Raw genomic sequence first — 15,936 nt, 5'->3', positions numbered from 1 at the left:
AGCTAATTTCAAAATGGGGTTGTATTTCGCTCGCAGTTAGGTTACGAAATTATCGTCAATTGTTTTCTCGCAAAATTATAAATGCAATTGACAGTAGGCGACGTTTCGTACTTCCAATCTGAGGAAACGATACATTGAGTAGTGGTACCTTTCACACTAACAATACTAATTTTTGATGCAGGTATATGGTTCCTTACAATTAGCGTTAGATTCACACTTTGTTTTTACTGTTTTCCTACTAATCCTATGCAATATCCTGCAATTCTCTGAAATGCCATGTAAACTGATGCAAATCAGTGAAGTGTCATGCAACCCCTTGCAAAATCTTCACAATCCCTTTTAATCTCACACAATACCTTGTAATCCCATGGAATCTAATGGAATCTCATGGAATAGTTTGCAATACCTAGTAATTCTTTGCAATCTCCTGCAATGATCTGGAATATTATGCAACCTCATGCAATCCAGTGGAATCTCATGCTATCTATTGTAGTCCTATGCAATCTCATGCAATCCGTGGGAACTCTTGCAACCTCGTGCAATCTAGTGGAATTTCATGTAATCCTTTGCAATCCCTAGTCATACCACGCAATTCTGTAAAAAATTTTGCCATTCCTAGTGATACTGTGCAATCTCCTGCCACTCTCTGAAATTCTATGTAACCTCATGCAAACCACTGAAGTGTCATAAAATCCCATGCAATCTTAGGTAATCCTTTGTAATCCAATTTAATCCCATGGAATTTCATATACAATCCAGTGAAATGTCATGAAATCCTTTGCAATCTCATGCAATCCCTTCTGATCTAATGAAATCCTCGTGGAATCTCATGCAATGCTCTGAAATCTCTTGCAATCCTCCAAAATGTAATACAACCTCATGGAATTCAAAGGAATATCATGCAATCTCATGCAGTCCCTTCTAATCCTATGCAGTTATATTTCATACCTTGTAATCCTGCTAAATCTCATGCAATCCTATGGAATGTAATGCAATCTCATGCAATCCAGTGCAATTACATGTAATCCATCATAATCCCATGCAATATCGTGTATTCTGATGAGAGTCTTTGCAATACCTAGTAATCCTTTGCTGTTTCTTGAAATCCTCTGGAATATCATGCAACCTTATGCAATCCACTGCAATTTCATATAATCTCGTGTAGTCTCATGCAATATCAAGTAAAATCATGCAATCTTTTTTAATCCTATGCATTCTAATCCAATCTCTTGTTAACATATAAAAGATCATGCAATCCTGTGGAATGTAATGCAATCTCATGGAATTCAGTTCAATCGCATGCAATCCTTTTTGCTCCAATGAAATTTCGTGTAACATCATGGGATCCTTTGCAATACCTAGTAATCCTACGCTATCTCCTGTAATCCTCTGAAATGTCATGAAACCTTATGAAATCTAGTGACATTACATGCAATCCCTTCTAATCACATTTAATCCCGTGGAATTTCATATACAATCCAGTGGGATGTCTTGTAACCCTTTGCAAACTCATGCAATCCCTAGTAATCCAAAGAAATCCTCGTGAAATCTCATAGAATGCTCTGCAATCTCCTGCACTCCTCCAAAATGTAATGTAACCACATGGAAACTAATGAAGTACCATGCAATCTCATGCAATCCCTGCTAATCCTATGCAGTCATATTTCATACCTTGTAATCCTGTTAAATCTCATGAAATCCTATGGAATGTAATGCAATCTCATGCAATCCAGTACAATTACATGTAATCCTTCATAATCCCATGCAATATCGTGTAATCCGATGAGAGTCTTTTCAATACCTAGTAATCCTATGCAGTTTCCTGAAACCATCTGAAATATCATGCAGCCTTATGCAATCCATTGAAATTTCTTCTAATCTCGTGTAATCTCATGCAAACTCATGCAATTTCATGCAATCTCTTGCAATATTTTTTAACACTATGAATTCTAATCCAATCTCTTGTAATCTTATGAAAGATCATGCAATGCTGTGGAATTTAATGCATTCTCATGCAATTCAGTTCAATCACATGTAATCCTTCTCACTCCCATGCAATTTCGTGTAACCTCGTAGGATCCTTTGCAATGCCCAGTAATCCTATGCCATCTCCTGCAATTCTCTGAAATGTCATGAAACCTTATGAAATTTCATGGAATTTCATGCAATCCCTTGTAATATAATGCATTTTTTTGTAATCTCCTGCAATATTTTCAGATTCCTTTCTTATTTTCAGTCGAATGTTTTACTTTTTAACTATTTTGACGTTACAAGAAGCAAAAATGAGATTCCCGGAAATTTTATAATAAACAAATATAAATTTATTTTAAATCTCCAAACATTTAAAGCGTCTAAAACTTTTTGAAAATTTTGTATATTGCATAACTGAAGGGTAGCATTACAGAAAAAGATAACCAAAATTATCAAAAAAATTTATTTATTGAATACAAAATTCTTAAAAATATTAGGGGAAATTTTAGCGTAGTATTTTAGTGTATTAATAACTTTTCTATGCATTCCACAACATAAATTGCAAAAAAAGTTTTATTTTTTTTGTCTCGAGTCAGAGAGTTGATCTCATTCATGGTATTTTGAATTACTTACTCAAGATAAGTACATAGTGATAAATAGGTATATATAGACGGATTAGGAATGAATAAAGAGATGCAGAGAGCTTGCGGATGCGAGGGGTAGGAAGCTGGGAAGTGAGAAGTGAGAAGTGAGAAGTGAGAAGCTGAGAAGTGAGAGTCGACGAAAGGGAGGTGGGGGAAAACGAGAGCATAAAAGCATAAAAGGCCGGACAAAGAAAATCATCGCGCTGTGGTGTTCTGGTACCCGAAGTGTGATTGGTACCCCGTGAGAGTGCGGCAAGTCTGATATCGTCATGGGGCATCCACCCCGGTTCTTTTTGACCGCGGGTCTTTTCATTTATATCTTCTTTTTCTCTTCTTTGGTTTCATCGAGTAAGTAAATTAATTCCTTCAGTGATTCAGTGATTAGTTAAGAATAAACAATATTTTTTCTCGAAACAAAATATTCGCCCCCGAAAATATTTTATTTAATTCTTCAAAGTTTAGCGTTATTTAAAATTTTAATAAGGTGAAGTGTGCACTAAGTCTGGAAATTGACTACCATGCTGATTAAGATGTCGAGCCCAAATCTTACCAAAAAAAGTACACTCAGAAAAAAGATTCTTTGATCCAGAGAATTTTTTTTTTTTAGTTGAAAGAAATTCCTTTTGTTTTAATAATGATTTTTTGTTCTAAAATTTTTTTAAAATTCAAATATGGTTGAAAACGGTTTTGTTTAATTTAAAACAAATATTTTCTGAGTGTATGTTTAGCGCGCTTAGTTTTCGCAAAAAGTGAATGGAGTAATAAACTGCAGTGGACTTCTTTCTTTTTTAGTTATTAAAGATTCAATAAAATAAAATTCACTTTTAAGAAAAAATTTAAGTTTTGAAAGTTTATAAAATCCCAGCTTGAAATTTATCTCCTTCCTTAGAAATATATTTTTTTTAATTCATCTTTTTTTAGTAGAAAATTAAACTATTTTATTTTTTTTTCTTTCTTGACTAAAAAATTTTTCTAGATTGAAAATTTCATTATTTTCTTACAAATTCATTTTTTTGTTTGTTGAAGATCTATCATATCAGTTTAAAACTCGTTTCTTCGGTTGAAAACTTAAAATTTAGGTATTTTGTTAAAAAATTTTCGCGGTATGTAGTGGAATTAATCTCTTTAGTGAAAAATTAATCTTTTTTGGTTGAAAATTCAACTTTTTTCATGAAAGTTAAATTTTCTTAAAACTTTATTTTGCTGTTGTTGAAGATTGAACTATTTTACTCAAAATTTAGTTTTTAGTTAAAATTCTTTTATTTTTTGAAAATTCATACATTTTTGTTAAAAATTCAACTATTTGGTTGAAAGTTGAGCACTTTTGTTGTACATTTTTTAATGTTGGTCAGTTTGGTTCAAAATTAATCTATATCCGTTGAAAATTGAACTATTTTGTTGCAAATTCATTTTTATTTATTGAAAATTAGTTTTATAACTGAAATATTAGCTATTCAATTTCGGATTAAAAATTAATTTTATTTAGTTGAAAATTCAACTGTTTGGTTAAACATTTATATATTTTGTTAAAAATTCGTATTATTTAAGATAAATTTTTAAGTGTAAGATTCACAATTTTAGCGCGCTTAGTTTTCGCAAAAAGTGAATGGAGTAATAAACTACAGTGGACTTCTTTCTTTTTTAGTTATTAAAGATTCAATAAAATAAAATTCACTTTTAAGAAAAAATTAAAGTTTTGAAAGTTTATGAAATCCCAGCTTGAAATTTAATTTCCTGATAAACCACAAATTAATACTAAGTACCATGAGTAAGTGATAGTTCATTGGATCTCCTTTCGCTGCTTCTTATTACAATAAAATTAATCTAGATTATATTTTGTCTAATAGAAGAAAAAATTCTTGTCGTTAAATTTTATATAATGGGAAATTTTAAGAAGTTGAAGATGTTAAAGATTACTTGAAGACAGAAATAATTTCAGTTCGTTTATCTATTGATAAGGGTTAAACATTTTCTAAACCATCAATTTCATAAACCGAAATTTCTAAATAAAAAATTGTACATGATGAAATTTATCTTTCAATGCTTCTTAAAATTATTGAAAAAGAGACAATTTCAATTGCAAATTATTTCTGAATATTGTAAATTAATTCTGTTTATAAAATGTTGCTACCATACTGTAATTTGTAAACTTTTTAACATTGAACAGACAAAAAAATTGTCGGCACCGGAAACACAAAAATTAATACTACCAACAAGAAGATTTCAGAGACATTAGAAATATCTTAAATTTTGTTTTAAAAGATTAATTTTAATGTATGTATTTTTGCGGTAAGTGATACATTTTGAAAGATCAGGAAAATTTAAAAATAACTTCACAAAAAGTTTAAATCATTAAAAGAATTATTTATATGTTTAAAATTTTTGTTTAAATATTAAAAAATTATGCAAAGCTTGAAAAGATTTTTGAAAATGTGGCAGATTTTTCGGCAGATTTTTAAATGTTAAAAGATTCTTCCAAATTATAATAATAATTCGACATTTTAGAAGTTATGAAGACCTAAAAAATATTTTAAAACTTTAAAGATTGATAAAAATGTGAAAAATATTGTTTAAATTCCTCCAAACATTTGAAAGTCCTGAATATTTTTTAAACTGACCGGATTTTTCCCTAAAATGTTCTCAGAACATGTAAAAAAAAATGTTCTACAAAATTTTTCTGGATACTTTTTGGATATTTCTGAATTTTCTGAAAAATGTTACGAAAATTATATTTACACAAATTTAAAAACAAATAAGAAAATCAATTTAAAACATAATTATTATAAATGTTTATTTTGAATTAAACTGCATCGTTAAAAATTCATTTTTTTAGTCGAAGATTTATCATTTTATTTAAAAATTCATCTCTTTTGTTGAGAATGTAACTTCTTTTATTGAAAATTCATCTTTTAGACAGAAAATTAATTTTCTCGTTTGAAAATTCACCTTTTTGTTAGAAAATTAATCTGCTTGGTTGAAAATTAAATTATTTTGTTGAAAAAATATCTTTTTGGTTGAAAATCTAAGTATTCGGTTAAAAATCTATCATTTTTATGTCATTAACAATATGTTTGAAAATTTATCGTTTTTCATTAAATTAAACTATTTATGATTTAAAATTACACTCTGTTTAGATCGCAATATCAACTATTACATATTGAGAATTCATCTTTATTTATTAAAACTTAAACTAGTTTTTTTTTTAATTAATTTTTTCGGCTGAAGTTTCGTTTTCGTTGAAAAATTGTATTTTCGATAGAAAATTAATCTTTATGGTTACAAAATGATATATTTAGTTGAAAATTGAATGATTTGGTTGAAAATGAACTTGTTTGTTGATAATCCATATTTTCGTGTTAAAAAGGAAACTTTTTGTAGAAAATTCATTTTTAGACCAGCTAAACTGTTTCTGATTCAAAATGCAAAATATTCTTTTGTTGAATTGTCAATTATGTTTTACATTTTTCGTTAATAATTCATCTTTTTTGTTTAAAAATTTCTCAACTATTTGCTTCAGAAGTAATTTTTGTGTATAAATTTTGATTTGACCTATCTGATATCTTCAAAAATCTTTCTTATAATTACAAAATTCTTGCTTATTATTTATTTGCTTGATATCCTCTTGAAAATGTTACACCCTTAATTTCGAAACAAACTTACATCCAGTAAAATTTGGTCTTAATTGAGGAAGGTCTATATCTTAAATTCAGATCAATTTTTGCTTAGTTTAAGTTCATCTCTGAATTTAAGGTGTAACTTTTTTAAATTTTCTTTTTGACCAAGTAAAAAAGATGGTTTGAAAACGTATATCTACTAGTTTTATAAATAAATTCCTAGACCATTCAAGCTTAAAAAAAAATAACAAATAAAAATTTATTTTTTATATAAAGTATCTTTGCCAACAACGGAGACGATATCATTGAAATCATTATCTCTCCCCTGTTAGACCGGACATTTGGTAAATTGATCTGACATCTCAAAGCTTCCCAGGGAATTTGTTATAATACTCGGGCTGTGTACACAATCCCACACGAACGCAAGCCCCCCCCCCCCCACACACACACATTTGTTAAACAGTTTTTATTATAAAAAACTTCAAATCAACAATAAACCAAATTTATGAAGATCCAGTATAATAAAATATTATTAATTAATGTATTAAATATATAGTAATATTAATATATTAATATATTTAAAAAATTTAATTATTGGCTTATACAATATTCATAAATATCTTTTTTTTTGAAATTTCACTATTTGGTTCAAAATTTGTCTGTTTTGTTAGAAATTCAACTTTTTTCGAAAATTAATCTTTTTCGCTTAAAATTCCAACATTTTTATGGTTGAAGATTTAAATATTTCGTTAAGAATTTCTTTATGGTCAAAAATTAATTTTCTTGAATGACAATTCAGTTTTTATTTAAAAATTGATCTTTTTCAGTTTAAAATTCATGAATTGGTTTTAAAATATCGTTTTTAGTTAAATAATTTTAAATTCATGTACTCGTTTGAAAATTGGTATATTTTCTTTAAAAATGATCTTTTTTCAATCATTTAACCAAAACTTAAATTTTTCTGTAGAAACTTTCTCCTTTTTAGTTTAAAAACTTAACTATTTGGTTAAAAATAATCTTTTTAGTTAAAAAATTGAACTCCTCTGTTGAAAATTAATCTCCTCGGTTAAAAATTCAAATAATTGGTTCAAAGTTGAACTGCTTTGTTAAAAATCTATTCTTTTGTTGGAAGATTGGTTATTTTATTTCAAAATTTATCTCCTTCCTTAGAAATAATTTTTTTTTAAATTCATCTTTTTTAGTAGAAAATTAAACTATTTGATTTTTTTTTCTTTCTTGACTAAAAAATTTTTCTAGATTGAAAATTTCATTATTTTCTTACAAATTCATTTGTTTGTTTGTTGAAGATCTATCATATCAGTTTAAAACTCGTTTCTTCGGTTGAAAACTTAAAATTTAGGTATTTTGTTAAAAAATTTTCGCGATATGTAGTGGAATTAATCTCTTTAGTGAAAAATTAATCTTTTTTGTTTGAAAATTCAACTTTTTTCATGAAAGTTAAATTTTCTTAAAACTTTATTTTGCTGTTGTTGAAGATTGAACTATTTTACTCAACATTTAGTTTTTAGTTAAAATTATTTTATTTTTTGAAAATTCATACATTTTTGTTAAAAATTCAACTATTTGGTTGAAAGTTGAGCACTTTTGTTGTACATTTTTTAATGTTGGTCATTTTGGTTCAAAATTAATCTATATCCGTTGAAAATTGAACTATTTTGTTGAAAATTCATTTTTATTTATTGAAAATTAGTTTTATAACTGAAATATTAGCTATTCCATTTCGGATTAAAAATTAATTTTATTTAGTTGAAAATTCAACTGTTTGGTTAAACATTTATATATTTTGTTGAAAATTCGTATTATTTAAGATAAATTTTTAATGTGTAAGATTCACAATTTTAATTGAAAAATCATCTCAATTGAAAATTTAGCCAGTTATCGATACAGACGATAAAAATCTTTTTTTTTTGTTGCTTCTTTTGATTTTTCAGAATGTGCAAGTCCTAAAGAATATTAATTTTATGTCTCCGAAAGTTTAATTTAAAGTGAGTAACGTGCATTTATCGCTCGATTAACAAATGAAAAATGATTTTGATAAACAAGAATTACTCATGAATATTGTGATAAACTTAGAAAACCACATCTTTTTTTTTGGCTATGTATTCTTCCTATTTAATTATCTACTTCTTTTAAGAAATGATAGAAAAATATTTGTCTTGAACTAAATAAATAACAATTTCTCTAAGATAATTTTTTTCCATTTCACAAAAAATAACTTTCAACAGAAGAAAATAATTTTAAATCAAAGAAAAAAATTAACATAGGAATAAAAAACCAAAGAAATTAATCAAAGAAGAACATTTTTCTTGGATTTCCTCAAAAAATTGTTATTGCACTTTCATTTATTTCCTGAGTCTAGCTTCTTTGGGCCCCTAAAAGTGGCAAGACCGGATCAAAACGAAACCAGATTTTCTCTCAAGTTAAATTGGTTTCAGAACTTTTCTTTTTTTAAATTAAAAATTGCTATAAATAATTTGCATTTATCAAGAATATGCGTACTTGAGAACGTGATAAATGACCATTCCTGTTTTTTTTCTTACTATAAAGAGTGAGCGGTCAAACTGATGCAATAATAATTAAGTGATAATCGGGTTATATCGCGTATTAGGATGGATTACGAAGTGTTCCCAAGATATATGCGATTGAGATGAAAGTACATAAAAAAAAGAATAGTGTGAATTCAAATAATGGTTGAAGCAAACATCTTCAATGACTAAGGTCAATGCTGCTATCTGGAAGATATATTTAGGTGTGTCAGAGGGCAAGAAATGTGTTTTCTGTATCATCGATTATCGTTTGCCCCTTGCTCATATTTATTTCTTGATTATACTTTGCATCTTTTGAATCAATCAGGATGTTCATAATTTAAGGAAAATTACTTCAGTTTACCAACAACAATTTTCCATTCAACACGTGTATTATATCAGAAATGAGGATTTCATTTTAATTGTTTAATTTGTTTAATTTTAATTATTAGAATCCACGAAGAGAATCCAACTATTGTTGGTTAAAAGTTAATTTTTTAATTGAAAAATTTAATTGTTTCATTTTTTGTTGAAAATTCAAATATTTGTTTGAAAGTTTGACTTGTTCATAGAAAATTCATCTTTTTTATTAGTGATTTATCATTTTGGTTGAAACTTTATTTCTTTGATTGAAAACTTAAATATTTGGTTAAAAATTCATTATTTTATAAAAAATAAATTTTTTTATTTGAAAATTTAACCATTTTATTTTTTCTTAAAATTCATCTTTCTTAGATAAAAGTTCAACTATTTGGATGAAAGGCAATGTCTTTTATAATGAATTTTTCATAATAATGGTTTAATTTTTCAAAATTTAGTTTATAAGATTTTTGGATTTCTTGGATTAAAATTGTATTATTTATTGAAAAATCATCTTTTTGGTTAAATTTAAATGTTTCTTATTTAAAATTTAATTTTTATTGGTTGAGATACCAATTATTACATTTTTTGATTGAGAATTTATCTTTGTTGGTTGGAAATTCAAGTACTTGCTTGAAAATTAATATTTCTTGGTGAGCATTCATAATTTTGATTGAAAACTAATTTCTGTAGTGGAAAATGTAACGATTATGTACTGCATTTTTTGGGGGTTGAAAATTCGTTTATTTGTTAATGAAAATTAATTTTTTTTTACTAAAAAATTATTTATTTTATTTTTAGTTAAGAACTTATTTTTATTAGTTGAAAATTTAACTTTTTCATTTAAATTCCGTCTTTTTTGTGTGGAAAATTAATTTTATTTAGCCCAAAATTTAATTTTTATTTAGAAATTCATGTATTTTATTCAAAATTCAACTAATTGGCTAAAAGTTCGACTTTTTGGTAGAAAATCAATCTTCTTGATTGATGATTCATATTAAAGAAAATTGATGAAGAAATTAATATAGAAAATTAATCTTCTTCATTAAAAATTAATCTTTTTGGTTAAAATTTCATTTCTATGGTTGAAAATTGATCTTTTTCATTGAAATTTCTTTTTTTTTTTTGGTTAAAAATGTATAAATTTGGTTGAAAATTTCTTTTGTTATTCTTTTTTTTCATAATAATTGAAATGGAAAATTTAACTTGTTAGCAGAAAATTAAACTTCTTGGTTGAACATTCATAAATTTGGTTAAAGATCCACCATTTAAGTTGAAAATTCATTTTTTTTAATTGTTATTTTTTACTCAAAATTTAACAGTTTCAAAATTTCAACTTGAAATTTTAAGTAATTGAGAAATTAATTGGTGGAAAATTTTAGTTATTAGTACAAAATTATACTTCTTGGTTGAAGATTCATAATTTTGGTTTAAGATTCATCATTTCAGATGAAAATTTGTTTTTTTTTGTTGTTGTTAAAAATTCGTATTTTTGTTTAAAATTAATATTTTTAACTGAAAATTTCTTTCTTTCAAAATTTCAACTTTAAATTGTAATTAATTGAAAAATTATTTGTTTAAAAAATTATGTATTATTTTTTTAACAAAAAATGTATCTACACTCTTCTTGTTAAAAGATTCAATTATGCAACATTTAGTTAAATCTCTTATTTTTTGTAAAAAATGAATTTTTTAAAAATATTATCTTTCAGGATAAAAATTTCTCGAATCTTTTTGATTTTGCATTAAAATCTTTTTCGGTTGAAAATTCAACTACTTTGTTAAAAATAAATTTTTTCGTTAAAGATTTATCATTTCTTTTAAAAATTTAAATATTTTGTCAAAAATTCTTTTTTTTTTTGTAAAAAAAGTTTGGTTGGAATTTTCTTCTTTGCTGACTGAAACATTTTTTCTTGGTTAAAAACTTAGTTGTTTTGGTTGTAAATTAATCTTGTTAGATTCGAAATTTAACTTTTTTGTATAAAATTCGTCTTTTTGTTTGTAAATTTAACTACTTTCAAAGTTGAACTCCTTTGTTTAAAATGCATTTTCTTATTTAAAGAATCATAATTTTCGTTACAAATTTATTTCTTTGGTGGAAAATTATTATTTTTTAACTGATAGATAATTTGAATATTCTATTTTTGGTTGGAAATTCATCTTTTTTAGTTGAAAATTAAACTAATTCCTGAAAATTAATGTTTTTTAAAAGTAAAATCCTTCTTTTTTTACGGTTTTATTATTTGGTTGAAAATTTCAATTATTTTGTTAAAAAGTTATCATTATTGTTTCAAAATTTAGCCAAAGACGAACAGAAAATTTAACTATTTGGTTGAATTTATCTTTTATTGATTGAAACATCTTTTTATTGGGTAAATATTAGCTTTCTTCAATAATTGGAAATTTAATTATTTTATTTTTGCTTCAAAATTGAAATTTTTGGTTTGAAAATTGATGATTTTAGTTGAAAATTAAGTTTTTTTGTTGAAAATTAAATTCTTTTGCTGATAATTTTTCTTTTTAGTTTAAAAAGTAATCTCTTTTGATAGAAATTTAATATTTTTGCCAAAAAATGCAACTATTTGGTTGAAAAGAATTCTGTTTTTGTTGAGGGTGACATTTTTTTGTTAAAAATTAGTCATTTTTGGTTAAAACTTTAGTTACTTGGTAGAAAGTTGAATTACTTTGTTGAATATTAATTATTTTCAAGCTTCATCTCTTTGGTTACAAATTCAACTATTTATTTGGAATTCTTTTTTTAATTATTCTTCTTTGTTAAAAATTTATCTCTCAATGAAAATTCAACTATTGTGCTGAAAACGTGTAATTTTTAGTTCAAAATCCAACTTCGTCGAAAGTTGAACTAAATAATGTTTTGTATGATAATATTATCCTGCAGAAAAGAAACTTTTTTTTGTTAAGAATGTGACATAAGTGAATCTGCTTATAAAAATTGTTCATAAAAATTATAATTCTTTTGAATTAATTAATCAGGATGTTAATAATTGAAGGAAAATTATTTAATTACCACCAACATAAAATTTTCATCCATCACAATTAGATTAGAATAATACAATGTACCTAATCTATGAGTAGGGGGAGGTTTCCTGTAAATTTGAGGCCTGTCTATTTAACGAAAGATAACTTAAATGTCTTATCACTTTTAGGAACATCTTGTCATATGTGATAAAAAATTGATATCCCATAGATCAAGTTAAGTATTTCGGAATTTTTTTTTTACTTTTCTGAAAAATTAATTCAACAATATAATTATTTTATTAAAAGTAATAATTAATTAATTAATACAAATTACATAATTTTTCTGAAATTCCTCTCCCCTATCCATAAGATAAAGATTAATTGAGAAGTAAGTGAACCAATGTGATAAATCCACTTTAGTTAATTTTTCAATATATAAAGATGTATTGCAGCGTGATATAAATTTACAATTTCTTGTTTACATATGACATTAGAAGATAATTATACACATGGTTGCTATATTTTTAATTTAAAAAATAAAACTTTTATTTGTTTTAAAATTACATTTTATAAGAGAAATGAAAAATTGTGTTAAAAAGTCAACCTTAACGGTTGGAAATTTAAGTGTTTTGTCCAGAATTCGTCTTTTTTGGTTGAATCTTATTTCGGTTGAAAATTAAACGATTTCTGTAAATTATTATTTTTTAAATTGAAAGTTAATCATAATTAATTCTTTTGGTTAATGATACATTATTATAATTGAGAATTCATTTCATTAAAAATTTATATTTTTTAGTAGAAAATTGATGTCTTTTTGACATTTTTGCTTATTTTATTTCATGGATCTCAATTAATTATTTTAGTCGGAAATTTAACTATTTATTAAAAAAATAGTTTTCTTGTAGAAAATTAATCTTTTTTAGTTAAGAATTAAACTATTTCGTAACAAATAATTTTTGTTTGTTGAAGATTCATAAAGTTTAGTTGAAAATGAATTTTGGTTGAAAATTGAACTATTTTGTGAAAAAGTATTTTTTTAATGTAATTTTTCAAGTAAAAATTAAACTATTTCATTTTTGTTTGAAAATTTATCTTTTTAGTTAAATACTCAACTATTTTTCTTAAACTAATATAGGTATTTTGTTATAAATTCGAGTTTTGTGTGGGAAATAAATCTAATTGGTCAAAAATTAGTTGCTTTGATTGAAAATTTAACTATTTCGATAAAGATTCTATTTAACTATTTGTTTAAAAATTAATTCTTTGTTTTTGAGAATTCATTGTTTAAACTTTAACTGAAACTATTGCATTTTTAGTTGGAATATTGTTTTTTTTCTTGAATATTCAACTATTTGGTTAAACATTCGACGCAGTTGGAGGAAAATAAATTTGCTTAGTTGAAAATTCATTTAAAAAAAAATTAATCTGCTTTTTTTTAACTAAAAATTTTACTATTCAAGTTCTGGTAAAAAATTTGTCTGTTTTGTTCAAAAGTTAATTTTTATTAAAGGTTCATCCTGTTAATTGAAAATAAATTTCCACTTTTGAAAATTGGTTTTCTGTTATTAAAAAATAATTTTTTAATTGATATTTGTCTGTTTGGTAGAAAATTAATTTTCTTGGTTCAATTTTTTTTTGATAATGTAACTATTTACTTGTAAATGTATTCAAATAAGTCGCTTTTATTGAGTAAAAAAAGTCATAAACATGGTTCAATATTTTTTTGTTAAGGATTTAAAAATTCTTAGAATGTGTCTCTTTCCAAAATTTCATTTGACTATCCTTTACTGAATAATAATTGTTACTTTAATTACTAGTAATGATTTGATCATAATTTTTTCATTAAAATTCTTTGATAAGAAGGGTAGAGAGACACTTGAAGTAATTTTAATTAATAACGCAAAAATATTATTTCTATTCTGAAAGGTCATAAAAGTTCAGGATTACCATTATCTCTGCTCACCGAACAGAAGGTCACTCAGTGAAGCAAAAATATATTATTTTCTCCTCATTAATTTTGATTAAGCACAGATATCTAACTTACGTTAATTTTTTCCCAAATATATATAAATTATCGCATTCAACAATTAAATTAATTAAAATAAATTGTAATTGAAAACTGTACTCTTAATATATTTCATTGTTCTAAATCTATTCATAGAAAATGTTGAAAAAGTATTTTAAATGCTTTACTCTCGTTTGTTTAATGGCTCATTACGCGGAACATAAAGATATTTTTTAAACCTTTTCATTATTTATTATTTTGAAGTAAAAAAGAAAATTATTGTAGCGATCACAGTCTTCCTCCTATTCTCCTGCTTTTTCCTCTATTCTCGAAAAACTCTTCCCTTTTCCTCTTTTCTCTTTAAATATGCTACATTTGAGAACAAAATTTTGTTAGAAAATTACTAAGTTAATTATTTATTAAATTTAAAGTAAATGTAAATTGTAATTTCGGGTTTCGACCCTGGCCTTTTGCATCTCAAATTTTATTTTTAAATTTTACCAATATAAAATTTAATATTTTTTACTTGACCGATTTCAAACTAAACTATTTGGGATCTAAATGAAACTTTAAAGCTAAAATTATTTTTCAGATGAGAAAGTATCTTGATTGAGCTATTATTGATGGTAATCTCAATCGTCCTAAATAGAAGAAAATTGATGATTGAATTTTTAATAGATAAAATTTCAATCGTTGATAATTCCGTTGTTTTAAATTGAAGCAACTAGAAAATTGAATTAGCAACCTTAGAACAAGTCAACTGTTCAAAATTAAGGAGAAATGAAAATGTTTGATTTTTTCCAATTTTTAGGAATTAAAAATTTAATTGTTTTGAATTGAATAAAACTGAAAATTCAATTATTGAAAACTGAAAACTCAAGGGTTGAAATATTAATTTTCAAATTTTAAAAATTAAAGACAAATAATGGAAAATTGAATATTCTGCTATAAAACTCAAATGTTTTAAAGTGGATGAAAAATGTAAATTCAATTGTCGAAGGATGAACTTTGAATTGTTGAAAGTTGGATCTTCAACTGTTGAAAATTGAATTTTAAATTGTTCAAAATTGCATTTTAAATTGTTCAAAATTAAAGAAAATTGATTTTTTCATTTTTGACTGTTAAAAATTCAACTGTTGAAAATGAAAGAAAATTGATAATTGGATTTTCAAAAGTTAAAAATTCAATTGTTTAAATAACCAAAAATTGAACTGTTGAAAACATCATGTTTTATTTTCTTTCATATCTAATTATCTTCAATTTTCAACAGTTAAATTTTCTACTGTTGATATTTAAATTTGACATTTTCATCAATCAAACTGGAAATTCAATTGCTGGAAATTTAATTTTCAACTATTAAATATTAAGGAAATTGAATTATTGAGGTGTGAAAATAGAAGAACATGGATAATTATATTATCTAGAGATACAAAGTCAATTGTTGCAAATTCAGCTGTTTTAAATTAAATGGTTGAAAATTGAAGAAAATGAAAAATTGAACTATCAACAGTAGAAAATTCAACTGTTGAAAAGAAAACAGAATTGAATATGAAAAGAAATAGAAGATTAGTTTTTAAACTACAATTTTCTTTTATTTGCAACAATTGCATTTTTAACCATTTATCTTGAAAATTAAAGAAAATTTAACTTCCAGTTATAGAAAGTAGAAGAAAATTGATAATTGAATTCTCAGTACCGCAAAATTCAATGGTTGAAAATTGGGGAAAACAAAAAGTTGAATTATCAACAGTAGAAAATTAATCTATTGAAATTTGTAAAGAATTAAAAATGACTATCAATTTGCAAATTTGCAAAGT

General features: G+C 24.9%; 1 protein-coding gene across 1 annotated transcript in view; it reads left to right on the top strand.

Annotated features, from left to right (window-relative positions):
• Window positions 1-2,838: 2,838 nt before the first annotated feature.
• Window positions 2,839-15,936, top strand: part of LOC117175655 (apolipophorins) — a 40,380-nt gene continuing 27,282 nt past the window's right edge. Inside the window, exon 1 of the mRNA XM_033365378.1 lies at window positions 2,839-2,963. Within this exon, the coding sequence (XP_033221269.1) occupies window positions 2,885-2,963 (79 nt within the window). The 5' untranslated portion in view covers window positions 2,839-2,884. The remainder of the gene's footprint in view (window positions 2,964-15,936) is intronic.

Source organism: Belonocnema kinseyi, chromosome 6 (genome assembly GCF_010883055.1).
Source record: "Belonocnema kinseyi isolate 2016_QV_RU_SX_M_011 chromosome 6, B_treatae_v1, whole genome shotgun sequence".
Taxonomy (NCBI): domain Eukaryota; kingdom Metazoa; phylum Arthropoda; class Insecta; order Hymenoptera; family Cynipidae; genus Belonocnema; species Belonocnema kinseyi.
Note: the sequence above shows the minus strand (reverse complement) of the source record. Positions and strands in the feature narration are given on the sequence as shown.